The sequence below is a fragment of the Salvelinus fontinalis genome, chromosome 34, assembly GCF_029448725.1.
Source record: "Salvelinus fontinalis isolate EN_2023a chromosome 34, ASM2944872v1, whole genome shotgun sequence".
Lineage (NCBI taxonomy): Eukaryota > Metazoa > Chordata > Actinopteri > Salmoniformes > Salmonidae > Salvelinus > Salvelinus fontinalis.
In genome coordinates, this window is record NC_074698.1 from 29,373,812 (window position 1) to 29,386,279 (window position 12,468).

The 12,468-nt window shown below is 45.8% G+C and overlaps 1 protein-coding gene across 1 annotated transcript in view; it reads left to right on the plus strand.

Annotated features, from left to right (window-relative positions):
- The first annotated feature begins 5,270 nt into the window (after positions 1–5,270).
- The window catches only part of srl (sarcalumenin), a 41,196-nt gene continuing 33,998 nt past the window's right edge, over positions 5,271–12,468 (plus strand). Inside the window, exon 1 of the mRNA XM_055898432.1 lies at positions 5,271–6,369. Within this exon, the coding sequence (XP_055754407.1) occupies positions 6,312–6,369 (58 nt within the window). The 5' untranslated portion in view covers positions 5,271–6,311. The remainder of the gene's footprint in view (positions 6,370–12,468) is intronic.

Genomic DNA, 12,468 nt, shown 5'->3' on the forward strand with positions numbered 1-12,468 from the left:
GTTGGTCTCGTTTCTGTTTGTTATCATTTTGTGTAGCTAGCACGTTATCATTTAAGAGCAGTTTAACTGTCAGATATCTGTTTTTAAACGTATTACATTTTTACGGCAGTGCAATTTCTATGACACCGGTGATGTTATAGCAAAGAGTTAAAAAAGGGTTGTGTTCTGTAGTCTTGAAACGGGTTTTATTGAACGTGGCCCAGGTTCTCGCTCTCCTTCCTTCCCTCCTGTTGGTTCATTCTCCAGCTCTCTGGTTTATGTATATGTGTCCCTTTGTGATTGGTTGTCGTGCCAGAAGCCCCTGGGCCAACCCACAGTCAGGCTGGTCTGGCGCTAAATAAAGATGACCCACTGTCACCATCGGCGTCTGTGACAGTTTGCAGCACTATTGACTCCAGTAGGTGGCATGTCACTGTCCTCTAGTACTTCAGTGTCAATGCAGTGTTCATTTTCAGTCTCTCTCATTCCCTCACTCGTTCTTTCTCGGCCTGTCTAGCTCACAGGTTCACACTGGATATGTGATCGCCATTCAAAAACGTCCCATTGGAATTCTGGAATGGTAAGTGTTCTGGTGCCCAGACCCACTCTGAATCATGCCCCCATGATGGTACTGCAGGGATAGTGACACTCACCGTGTTATGACGGGCACTATCCATGTTGTCTGGGTGGAAATTAGCAGCTGTCAAATGGCATATTTGATTGTCAAAAGAAAGGATTCTCTGACTCCATTGTTTGCTCAAGCTATAATTGAAGCTCTAGAAGTTTCTGAATCTAGATGTTTCTGAAACTACACGTTTTCAAACCAAGGGACACCTTTTGACTTCTACAGTCTATTCCATTTCAATTCAAGAAGTACACTGAAATTCCTATTCTCAATGCTTTTCAATTAGGAAAATGTTGAATTGGAATTTAGTTTACCTCCTGAATTGAAAGGGAATTGGTCACAATCCTGGTGCTCTGTTATTCAGAGATATTCTAGGTAGGGCCAGGAGTTTCTTATCACTTGACCTGATTGGACCTCAACATGTACCTGTTCTGACTGGACCTCAACATGTACCTGTTCTGACTGGACCTCAACATGTACCTGGTCTGACTGGGCCTCAACATGTACCTGGTCTGACTGGGCCTCAACATGTACCTGGTCTGACTGGGCCTCAACATGTACCTGGTCTGACTGGGCCCCAACATGTACCTGGTCTGACTGGGCCCCAACATGTACCTGGTCTGACTGGGCCCCAACATGTACCTGGTCTGACTGAGCCCCAACATGTACCTGGTCTGACTGGGCCTCAACATGTACCTGGTCTGACTGGGCCTCAACATGTACCTGGTCTGACTGGTCACGTGGTCAGGGAAACTCCTGGTCACTAGAGCATCTGAATACACACAAAACAGTCAGCACATTCTAGACTGTTGTAGAATGTTGGGCATCTTCAATCAAAATGGTATCCACTGAAATGGGGGGGGGGGGGGGGGTAGTGATTTGACAGTAGTGTCAAGTCAACACAGCAGGAGGTGGAGAATGTTCACAATAAGGTTGTGTTTCTCTGCTCAGACGTTGCTGGAGCATGCCAGAACTTACAATGCCTGGGTAGGTATTTTACGTATCAGCTAACCACATACGGTATGTTCTAGCAATCTGGTGCGAGACGGCACAGTCTGACGTGGCACACAACCATTGGTTGATGCATGCAACGTCTGAGCAGGGGAACACGACATAAATAAACATGATAGTACCAGACTGTGAAGTTGGAGCTAGTCTCTTGTGACAGACTTGACTTCAACTGTTTTATTCCATGGTGAGCATAGGTCATCCATGGATGATCTCCACCTCCACCATTTTTTTTGCTTCTTCCCATGAATACTTCTGTTCTTCCATTTAGGTGTTCCTTGGTCTTCCACTGTTTATTTTGTCCAGTGGTTTCCTTGTCAGGGACCAGGGTCTGGTGAAGATGGATGTTCCTAGTGGTCCATCCAGCCCCGTTATCTGCATTTTATTTGGATGTCTATTTTGTCAACAAAACAAAAAAAAAGTTTATATTTGGCCAATGTATCCCCAGAATGATCCATGGACATGTTTGGTCTAGAAACAAACAAATACCATGAATTGATTGGGTTCCGAGATGATGTTGTGGAGCACATACACATGGTCACGGAGGCACAGAATGTACAGACCATGTGTAAACGAGACGGATCTAAGTCTGGAGAACATGAACATCACACACACCAAGAGGTGAGAACAAAAGTCACCCATAAGAAGGACAGTATCCTGGAATAGAGATGGCCCGAGTCAAGATATACAATGTCAAAAGCGAAAGGTACATGGGGGGGGAAATTGCGAGTTTGTTGAGGTAGTTAAGTAGCTAGGTTCAGTCAAGATTAACCATGCTTAGCTCCTCTCCAGTCCCGGCCATCCATGCAACCAGAGCCAGTCTTCTCTTTGGGGTCGGAGGTCATCCTCTCTGGATACTGTATTTATGAAGGAACCCGAGTGTGCATCTTAGAACAACCGCCACTATAGTGCACTGCGGGGACAGGACAGGAAGGTATCCTGCCTATATGAATGGCTAGACCCCTGTCTCTTCCCAACTCTACCCCCAGCCACAGACTCACAATCATGTTCACCTGCTGCAGCTCCACACCAGTCAAGTAAGTAACTAACCACCTGTGGAGATCCACTTTACACCACACATGGTACGTTCCTTCTGATGGGTTCTGTGTGTCTTATGGTGGCATTATCTTTGTTTTAGGGGGAGAAACAACCTCTTCACTGTTGTGTAAATTATGGCATTAATGTAGTGTGGGATAGCCGGGGACTTTAAATTTCTATCAGCATGTTAAACGTGCAACCAGAGGGGATAAAAACTCTGGACCACCTTTACTCAACACGCAGAGACGCATTCAAAGCTCTCTCGCCCCCCATTTGGCAAATCTGACATTAATTCTATCCTCCTGATTCCTGCTTACAAGCAAAAATTAAAGCAGGAAACACCAGTGACTAGATCAATAAAAAAGTGGTCAGATGTAACAGATGCTAAGCTACAGGACTGTTTTGCTAGCACAGACTGGAATATGTTCCGGGATTCCTCCGATGGCATTGAGGAGTACACCATGTCAATCATTGGCTTCATCAATAAGTGCATCAATGACGTCGTCCCCACAGTGACCGTACGTACATACCCCAACCAGAAGCCATGGATTACAGGCAACATCCGCACTGAGCTAAAGTGTAGAGCTGCCGCTTTCAAGGAGCGGGACTCTAACCCGGAAGCTTATAAGAAATCCCACTTTGCCCTCCGACGAACCATCAAACAGGCAAAGCATCAATACAGGACTAGGATTGAATCGTACTACACAGGCTCTAACGCTCGTCGGATGTGGCAGGGCTTGCAAACCATTACAGACTACAAAGGGAAGCGCAGCCGAGAGCTGCCCAGTGACATGAGCCTACCAGATGAGCTAAACTACTTCTATGTTCGCTTTGAGGCAAATGACACTGAAACATGCATGAGAGCACCAGCTGTTCCGGAAGACTGTGTGATCATGCTCTCCACAGCCGATGTGAGTAAGACCTTTAAACAGGTTAACATTCACAAGGCCGCAGGCGGATTACCAGGACGTGTACTGCGAGCATGCGCTGACCAACTGGCAAGTGTCTTCACTAACATTTTCAAACTCTCCCTCACATTTTCAAACTCTCCCTGGATCCTGGACTTCCTGACAGGTTCCCCCAGGTGGTAAGGGTAGGAAACAACACATCCGCCAAGCTGATCCTCAACACAGGGGCCCCTCAGGGGTGCGTGCTCAATCCCCTCCTGTACTCCCTGTTCACTCATGACTGCACTTGCCAGGCACGACTCCAACACCATCATTAAATTTGCAGATGACACAACAGTGGTAGGCCTGACAACAACGAGACAGCCTATAGGGAGCAGGTCAGAGACCTTGCCGTTTGGTGCCAGAACAACAACCTCTCCCTCAACGTGATCAAGACAAAGGAGATGATTGTGGACTACAGCAAAAAGAGGACCGAGCACGCCCCCATTCTCATCGACGAAGCTGCAGTGGAGCAGGTAGAGAGCTTCAAGTTCCTTGGCGTCCACATCACCAACAAACTAACATGGTCCAAGCACACCAAGACAGTTGTGAAGAGGGTACGACAAAACCTATTCCCCCTCAGGAGACTGAAAAGATTTGGCATGGGTCCTGAGATCCTCAAAAGGTTCTACAGCTGCACCATCGAGCGTATCCTGACTGGTTGCATCAATGCCTGGTATGGAAACTGCTCAGCCTTCGACCGCAGGGCACTACAGAGGGTAGTGTGAACGGCCCAGTACATCACTGGGGACAAGCTGCCTGCCATCCAGGACCTCTACACCAGGCGGTGTTAGAGGAAAGTGGTAAAGGTTGTCAAAGACTCCAGCCACCCTAGTCATAGACTGTTCTCTCTGCTACCGAACGGCAAGCGGTACCGGAGCGCCAAGTCTAGGTCCAAGACAGCTTGTCTGATGAAAACAGCTTGTCTGTCGAAACGTTGGACATTAATACTTTTGCATCTGAGCTCCTAGAGTGTGCGGCTCTCCTTTATTTTCCAAGAGGCTTCCCTCAAGCCATAAGACTCCTGAACACCTAATCAAATGGCTACCCAGACTATTTGCATTGCCCCCCCCCCACCCCACCACTTACACCGCTGCTACTCTCTGTTATCTATGTATAGTCACTTTAATAACTCTACCTACATGTACATATTACCTCAACTAACCGAACTAACCGGTGCCCCCGCACATTGACTCTGTACCAGTATCCCCCTGTATATAGTCTCGCTATTGTTATTTTACTGCTGCTCTTTAATTACTTGTTACTTTTATTTCTTATTCTTATCTGTATTTTTTGAAGCTGCATTGTTGGTTAGGGGCTTGTAAGTAAGCATTTCACTGTAAGCTCTACACCTGTTGTATTTGGCGCATGTGACAAATAGCATTTGATTTGATATGTTAGTTGTCTACTACCTCTGCCCAATGCCTGGTGGTGTTCAGAGTAGAGCCCTCACCCTGTAAATCTGCACTCTATTTAACAGGGAGGGGGAATGTGTACCCTAAGTCCTCAAGAAAGAGATGTTCCTGTGTAAGATACGTTCATGCATTTCCTCCTGTGATACAACAATTCCATTTAACCAGCACCAAACTGCCATGGTGAAATCCCACCATCTTCTCCAGTTTCAGAAGGCACTGTACTGTACAGGACAGAGCAAAAATAAAATTGGTCATAAACCACTCTTTGGCTTTAATACATTTTGAAGTAACATTTTTAACCTGCATATTTGAGGATTCATTTACGGTTAGACATTAATTGTTGTTGTGAGATTATTTTCACCACCGTGTCTGGTTCACTGTGATAAAGTACTAAGCCCCCATCACACTGTTTTGGAGAGCCAGGGTGACTGTGGTCTTGCTGTGCCAGCCAACACACACACACACACACACACACACACACACACAAAGACATAAACAAAGACCCATACACACACACACAGTCAAGCTCTGTCACATTTATGATTGATAACCCCCAGACATGGCATCGAAATGGACATCATTCTTTATTTTTAACAGGCCTAGAGTGAGTTCGACAGCTCATTTCAACGCCAGAATCAACCTCGTTAAAGGAAAATTATTTCTTGTGAATTGTTTGTGTAGTAAAAGTGATACAACTGTCACAGCTACAGTACTTGCTAATTGCATTCTGTTGTTGACAAGGCGTTGCTGCTTGTTCCATTTTCATCTTGATCAGATAATGGGTGTAATTTGTGAATATGGTTTATCGTAATTATTATTTTAATTATCCCTAAATCCTAAAAGATCATAATTTGCTCAGTGGGTGTAGAATGTAAATGAGTTGATTTTACCACTCATTCAACCATATGAATGTATCAGCAGTCAGTTTGTACAGCATCTAATATTACATGCTATTTTAACCCATATACCATTGTATAATATAATTTAGGAATGATTTGACAAGGAAATGCTAAACCTCTGTCCCTATGTGTTGACCTCAGTGCCCAAACTGCCTGTCTATCTAAACAAGAGACAGTCAGCTGCCGCTACGCGCAAGGCCCCATGTGGCAGCTCTGACGCCCGTGATGCCTGCCACACACACACACACGCATTGATGCCTGCCACACACACACCCTCCACCCAACGGCCCTCTCTCTTTCTCGCTCTGTCCCGCCCCCTGTTCTACCTCATACCCTTTGACTTTCTTACCTTGGTGTATATATAGTCAGTGAGGCTATCAGAGTTCTCCTGGCAGCCATCATGAAGGGTATAGTCTCAATCTGCTGCTTCTTCAGCCTGCTGCTCCTGGCCTTAGCAGGTAAGGGGCCTCACACCTTATCTACCGTTTTATGTTTATGTGGAGGTCGATATAAATAGATTTTGTATGGGTGTGTGTTTATAGGCTTAGTGTTTTTGGTCATTGGAAGACTACAGTACTGGACTGTACATGTCCTGGGGTACAGCTCATGTATCAAATGTATGAGATGTGGCATGGTTGGGTTGGATGTCTTGGCTGTCTGTATCCTTTCATTGTCCAGTCAGTTTGCTGGCTTGTAGACACACACTGGATCCATTTTACTGATCCAACATACTTTTAGTTTTATTCAAACTGGAAAAGTCTCTCTGCCAATACTTCCAGACATTATTTTCCGTGGACTAAACTGTCTTACTCTTCGGGCTTTTAGCAGATGGATTATTCTGTCAGTCAGTTGTGTGGGTTTATAGGGACAGAGAAGGTACTGTAGAAATATAGTTTTTGTATATATTTTTTTGTGTTGTTGTTTAAGCCAGGACTTGCAGGGGTCCTTCAAACAGTGGCGGTCACCTGGACACAGGCATGAGCATAGACAACCGTGTCCCTCTCTCTCTGCTACCCTGCAGCCCTATTTAAAAGGGTTTCAATGTGGTAGAACACTGGGTTCAATCAGGACAGAATATTTTAAGGGCTCCGTCCTCATCTCATCTTTTTAGAGAAACACATTTTAAAATGGTGCCAACTTGGCACATCTTGTAGTCTCTCGTTATTTTTACTGTGTGTGTGCATATATTTCTTTATTAAGCCTCATCGAGATCTTTATTGGTCACACACACACACACACACACACACACACACAGTGGGTGTGACTAATAAACGAGAAGCTTTTGGCGTGGTGACGGTGTGTCAGCTGTCCTAAAGCATGGCACCAGCTGATGGAACGTCTCAGACTGTACTAGAGAGAAGAGCTTGCCTTCCCTCACTGTATCACTCTCCCTCTCTCGCCGCCTTTGATTATTTTCTCTCTCTCTCACTTTGTCTCCCTTTCTTAAATGTCTCTCCCCCTCTCTCTGTCCCTTTCTTAGAATGTCTCTGCCTCCCCTCTCTCTGTCCTTGCTGACAAGTAGATGTCATAGGGACATGTTTGATACTTGTATCTATTGACTGATTAGCTTTTACATTTTACTGGATTGATTAATATATATTACATACTTGTATTGTCAAGTGATTACATGTATTGTCCATAGCTTTATCTGCCTTTGTGTTGAAATAAAATGCCCAGATGACATCCAGATCAGCCTCTCTCCAGAAATGTGGTGGAGGGATCTCTCGAAAGTAAAACAGTTTCTTCCTGTTACCCTTGTCCGTCCTTGGGCTCCGCTCAGCACCAGGGCAACATGCTTTCCTATCCCAATCCCAGCCTGCTGTCAGATGTCTAGGATTGGAAGGCAGGCGTCCCGTAACCGGACACCGTCTACTATAGGTCCCCCATCCCTCTTCCCCTCCTCTCCCCGCGGCCTCCTTCCACCCCTCCCCAGACCCAGCTCTACCCTTTAGCCACATTGCCTTCCCAGCTGCTGTCACCCTGCACTGTCACAATGACAATTTATTCCCAGCAGCTGGCCTTATAGGGACATGCATTATCGAGTCAGGCGGGGCTGGAGGAGGGAGGAGGCCGGAGCAGGAGCAAGGGGTCCTGACTAGAGGGACTACAGCTACGGTTGAAAGTTACTTTTTCGTAACATGTTAGGATAATCTATACAGCAGGTTAGGAGAATTAACGTGGCAGGTTAGGAGACTTAGGTTAATGTTAGGAAAAGGGGTTAGGGTTAGTTAAAATGGTCTCCTAACCTTCTACCGAAAGTAACTTCTGGTTGTAGCTGTACTCCATTGGGTCACAAACCCTGCTAGCTTAGCTTGGGCCTAGTCTGGTCCAGCAGCGTGGGTGGCTAACTATGTAGCGTTGAATAGCAAAGCAAGGTGGGTAATGCTAGCAGATGAGGCTGGTGGGAAGAGCTATAGGAGGGGTTCATTGTAATGGCTGAAAAGAAAATGTCTGTGTTTGATACCGTTCCATGTATCCCATTCCAGCTATTACAATGAGCCCATCCTCCTATAGCTAGGTTTGTTAGTGTGTAACACTGATTCCATGGAGCGCTACTGTAGGGTGTTGTTGTTCCTATGGATGGTTTGTTGATATGAGTGGAGAAGGACTGGCAGGAAGTTCCCCTGGGCTAACGAGGTTAGCATTAGCCTACTTTAGGCTTATTTTAGCATCGCCTAGATTACACTGTAAAACTGAACTGTGGGGATGTTGTCTGTATTTAACAAAATGGTTGCCAGTAAATGTTGTTTCCTTGGTATGCATGAGGTCCTTCAAAGCCCATGGAAACAGTAGTGGTAACGACTAAGAGTATTGCACTGTAGCTGAAGTGTTGGAGTGATACACTGGTTAAGAGATTGGAGCGTCCAGATGGAAATCCCATACTGTCATGTTCAGTTAGGCTATTGTATGTCATCAGCAAATTATATTACTGCAATGGTTATAAATGACATGGCTCCTTTAATTGGATTCATCACTGCTACAAAGGGATACTTGTTATCCTGACAATGTTAATGGCTATTTCTACAGGCCACCTGTTTAACCAGGAGTGGTGCTCAGACACTGTACTGCTCATTCAGACCAGGGTCGGTCTTGTCTTCCTGTTGTGTTAACTGGACCATTTTCTCTTTTCTTACTTAAAGCAGAATCCTGATTTTGGATGATTTATGCATTGAAGTCAGTGGGAGATAAGTGTTAACAGTTGATTGCTGTATTGGCCTGTGTTCCTGACTGTTTACACTAGAAGCCATAATACATTCTGGATCGAATCCCTGAGCTGACAAGGTAAAAATCTGTCATTCTGCCCCTGAGCAAGGCAGAGCAAGTTGCACCTAAGCAAGTTCTCCTGGCGTGGGTGACGTGGATGTCGATTAAGGCAGCCCCTCGCACCTCTCTGATTCAGAGAGGTTGGGTTAAATGCGGAAGAAACATTTCAGTTGAAGTCATTCATTTGTACAACTGACAAATTGTACAAATGTACGAATTTCCTTTCCTTACTAATCAGAGAAGTAACACTGAACAGAATGCTTTTGGCCCGACCTGAAGTGTGAGGAGATATGGGGTGACACGGGCAATCTTTCCCTCTGTGTCCCCCATTGATGGCAAGCAGTAGGCCTGGGGGCCCGGGGCATCCCTCCAGTGCTGGCAGTGGGGACACCCGACCCCCTCCTTCCCCTCTTGGACAAGCCTCTGTCCCCTCAGCCTCAAGGTCGGCCACTTGGTGAGTCTCTGTGGATCAGTGACAGGACTGCTGGGAGAGTAGAGTTAGATCAGCCCCTCGCAACCCCCCCATTCCGTGTCACTCCACTGTGTCCTTAGACTGATCCTCATGGTCCTCGCCCCCCTTCTGTGGAATTACCACCCGGACATGCCCTCCATCGCCCAGCTCCTAGCATCCAGAACCACGTCACCAAGAGTGCTTACACTGTGGCCTGTGACATTGGCCAGCGTAGCCTTTAAGCCATGAAATCCTTTTAAGATGTATCCCTAAAAACAGCCCCGGTCAAGGAGTCCTTCGAATGTTCTTTATCTGTAAAATAGCATGAACTCTGTGTCTCCATTTTTGACACAAGTTGACAATTGGTTTGCCCTTCGTCTGGAGTCTATGTATGGGTTTATACATATGGAGAGAGCGTGTGTGCCCTGTGTATTGGAGTTTAAATGTGTTTAAGGTATTACATGAGTATGAGTGTGATGATTGGGCCAAGGAATGTTTCCTGATCATGTGACCTGACCAGGAAGAACACTGAGATGAGACCACCTGGTTTTCCAAGATGAGGCTAGACGGGTCCTTATTCTGAATCAAGATGTTGGGGGGTGACTGAGAGAGCTGTTTGGAATGCACTCAGAGCGGCCAAAACACTCTTATAATCACTCCTGCATCCATTTAGTGAAGTAGGCCAACTGGTCTGAGGCACGGGGGGCTGTCTGAGACTGAACAGGAATGTAAACCTAAGACAGTAAAACAACCAGTAGTAGTGTGTTCCCAGCATGGCAGTTATACCTGATACTGGCTTGTTGCATGGCTACCACACTTACAGCTACTGATAGGATATGGGACTTGTCTTCTTTACTGGTATCAGACCACCACTACAACCAACATACCCCAAGGACCATTACATTCTGTTGCAACAATTAGAAGGGGGTTATAGGGGGGTCAGAAAATCCGCTCCATGTTCAGAAAGTTGCTCATAGAAATACAAAGTAAAGAGCAGGCCTAATTCTCACCTTGAAGAGAGTGCCCACTCTGTGTATTACATGTCTATTTGAGGAGAACTCCTGAATGTTGCATCCCTATGTGGAAGACACATTTTGGTTGAATGCATTCAGTTGTGCAACTGACCAGTTATCCTTCTTTCCCTTATTTGGAATGCATCATTGAGTGTCATGTGGTTTGTCAGCGGCCTCTTCAGTAGCTGCTTCAGACTTGTTAACACCTCCCTAATCATCCTCACCCTCTAGCCTACATATAGCCTATTATATAGAAAATAGATATTCATCGTCTAGCCTACATATAGCCCAGAATAATATAGAGCCCTAGAAAATAGATCCTCACCCTCAAGCCTACATACACTGAGTGTACGAAACCTTAGGAACACCTTCCTAATATTGAGTTGCACCCCCTTTTGCCATCATAACAGCATCATTTCATCTGGGTATGGACTCACACAGGAAACTGTTGAGCGTGGAAAACCCAGCAGCGTTGGAGTTCTTGACACACTCAAACTGGTGCGCCTGGCACCTACTACCATACCCCATTCAAAGGCACCAGTGGAGGCTGCTGAGGGGAGGACGGCTCATGATAATGGCTGGAATGGGGCAAATGGAATGGCATCAAACATTCCACTTAGTCCACTCCAGCCATTACCAAGAGCCCATCCTCCCCAAGTAAGGTGCCACCAACCTCCTGTGAAAGACAATTACATCTTTTGTCTTGCCCATTCACACTCTGAATGACACACATACACAATCCATGTCTCAATTGTCTCAAGGCTTAAAAATCCTTCTTTAACCTGTCTCCTCCCCTTAAATTTACACTGATTGTAAGCATTTCACTGTTAGTCTACACCTGCTGTTTACGAAGCATGTGACAATAAAAAACTTGATTTGATTGATGTGGATTTAACAAGTGACCTCAGTAAGGGATCACAGCTTCCACCTGGTCAGTCTATGTCATGGAAAGAGCAGGTGTTCCTAATGTCTTGTACACTTAGTGTATAGCCCAGTATAATATAGAGCTGTAGAAAATAGATCGGACCCTCTAGCCTACCCAGAATATAGTGCTTTAGAAAATACATCTGGACTTAACACCTCCCCTCCTAATCATCCACACCCTCTAGCCTACATCCAGCATCGAGCTGTAGAATATAGATCAGAGAGAGAGAGGACTTCTTGCCTGTTGCCTCTGGATGTCGTTACTGTAGTTTGCATCAGCCCCCGTACCCCCGCACTCTCTTAATTAACCCCCCAAGGCGCCAGGCGAACCTTCTGATATGAACCCCAGGACGTCTGTCACCCGGACCATGTGTCTGTCCTAGTTGAGCCTGTTGCCAGGCAACCGTAGTTCAGTTTGGATAAACATTCCGACAGGCAACAGGCAGCACTTCCAGTCAGAATGCTGCGGGTAGAGCTGCCGATGATGGTGTAGGCTCTGGGCTTTTGAGGACGGGTGAGACACACACTGATGTTATTCAGGCTTTAGTGGCCAGTGCTGGGAGAAGTTCTGTGTCACGCCTCAACTATAGTAGTTCATTATCTCACTGATGCACCCCAACAGGAGGAAATGTTACAATCATCCTGATACTGGTGGCAGATTCATCTCTCTCTGAATCAATACTGTGAAAGTACCAGTTCTTAGCCCTGTTATTCCCTGGTATGGCTGCATGCTCCATTATTATGGGGGCCATATCAAGTACTGTAGAGGAGGTTCATGAAGTTCATAAACTTAGTCGGTCCAAGGGTCACTGGGGGTCAGATAACAGAGAATAAAGAGAATCAAACCTTCAAAGCACTGGCAGTCTTTTGAATAGTGTATGCAGCATACAATACAGTATATTTGT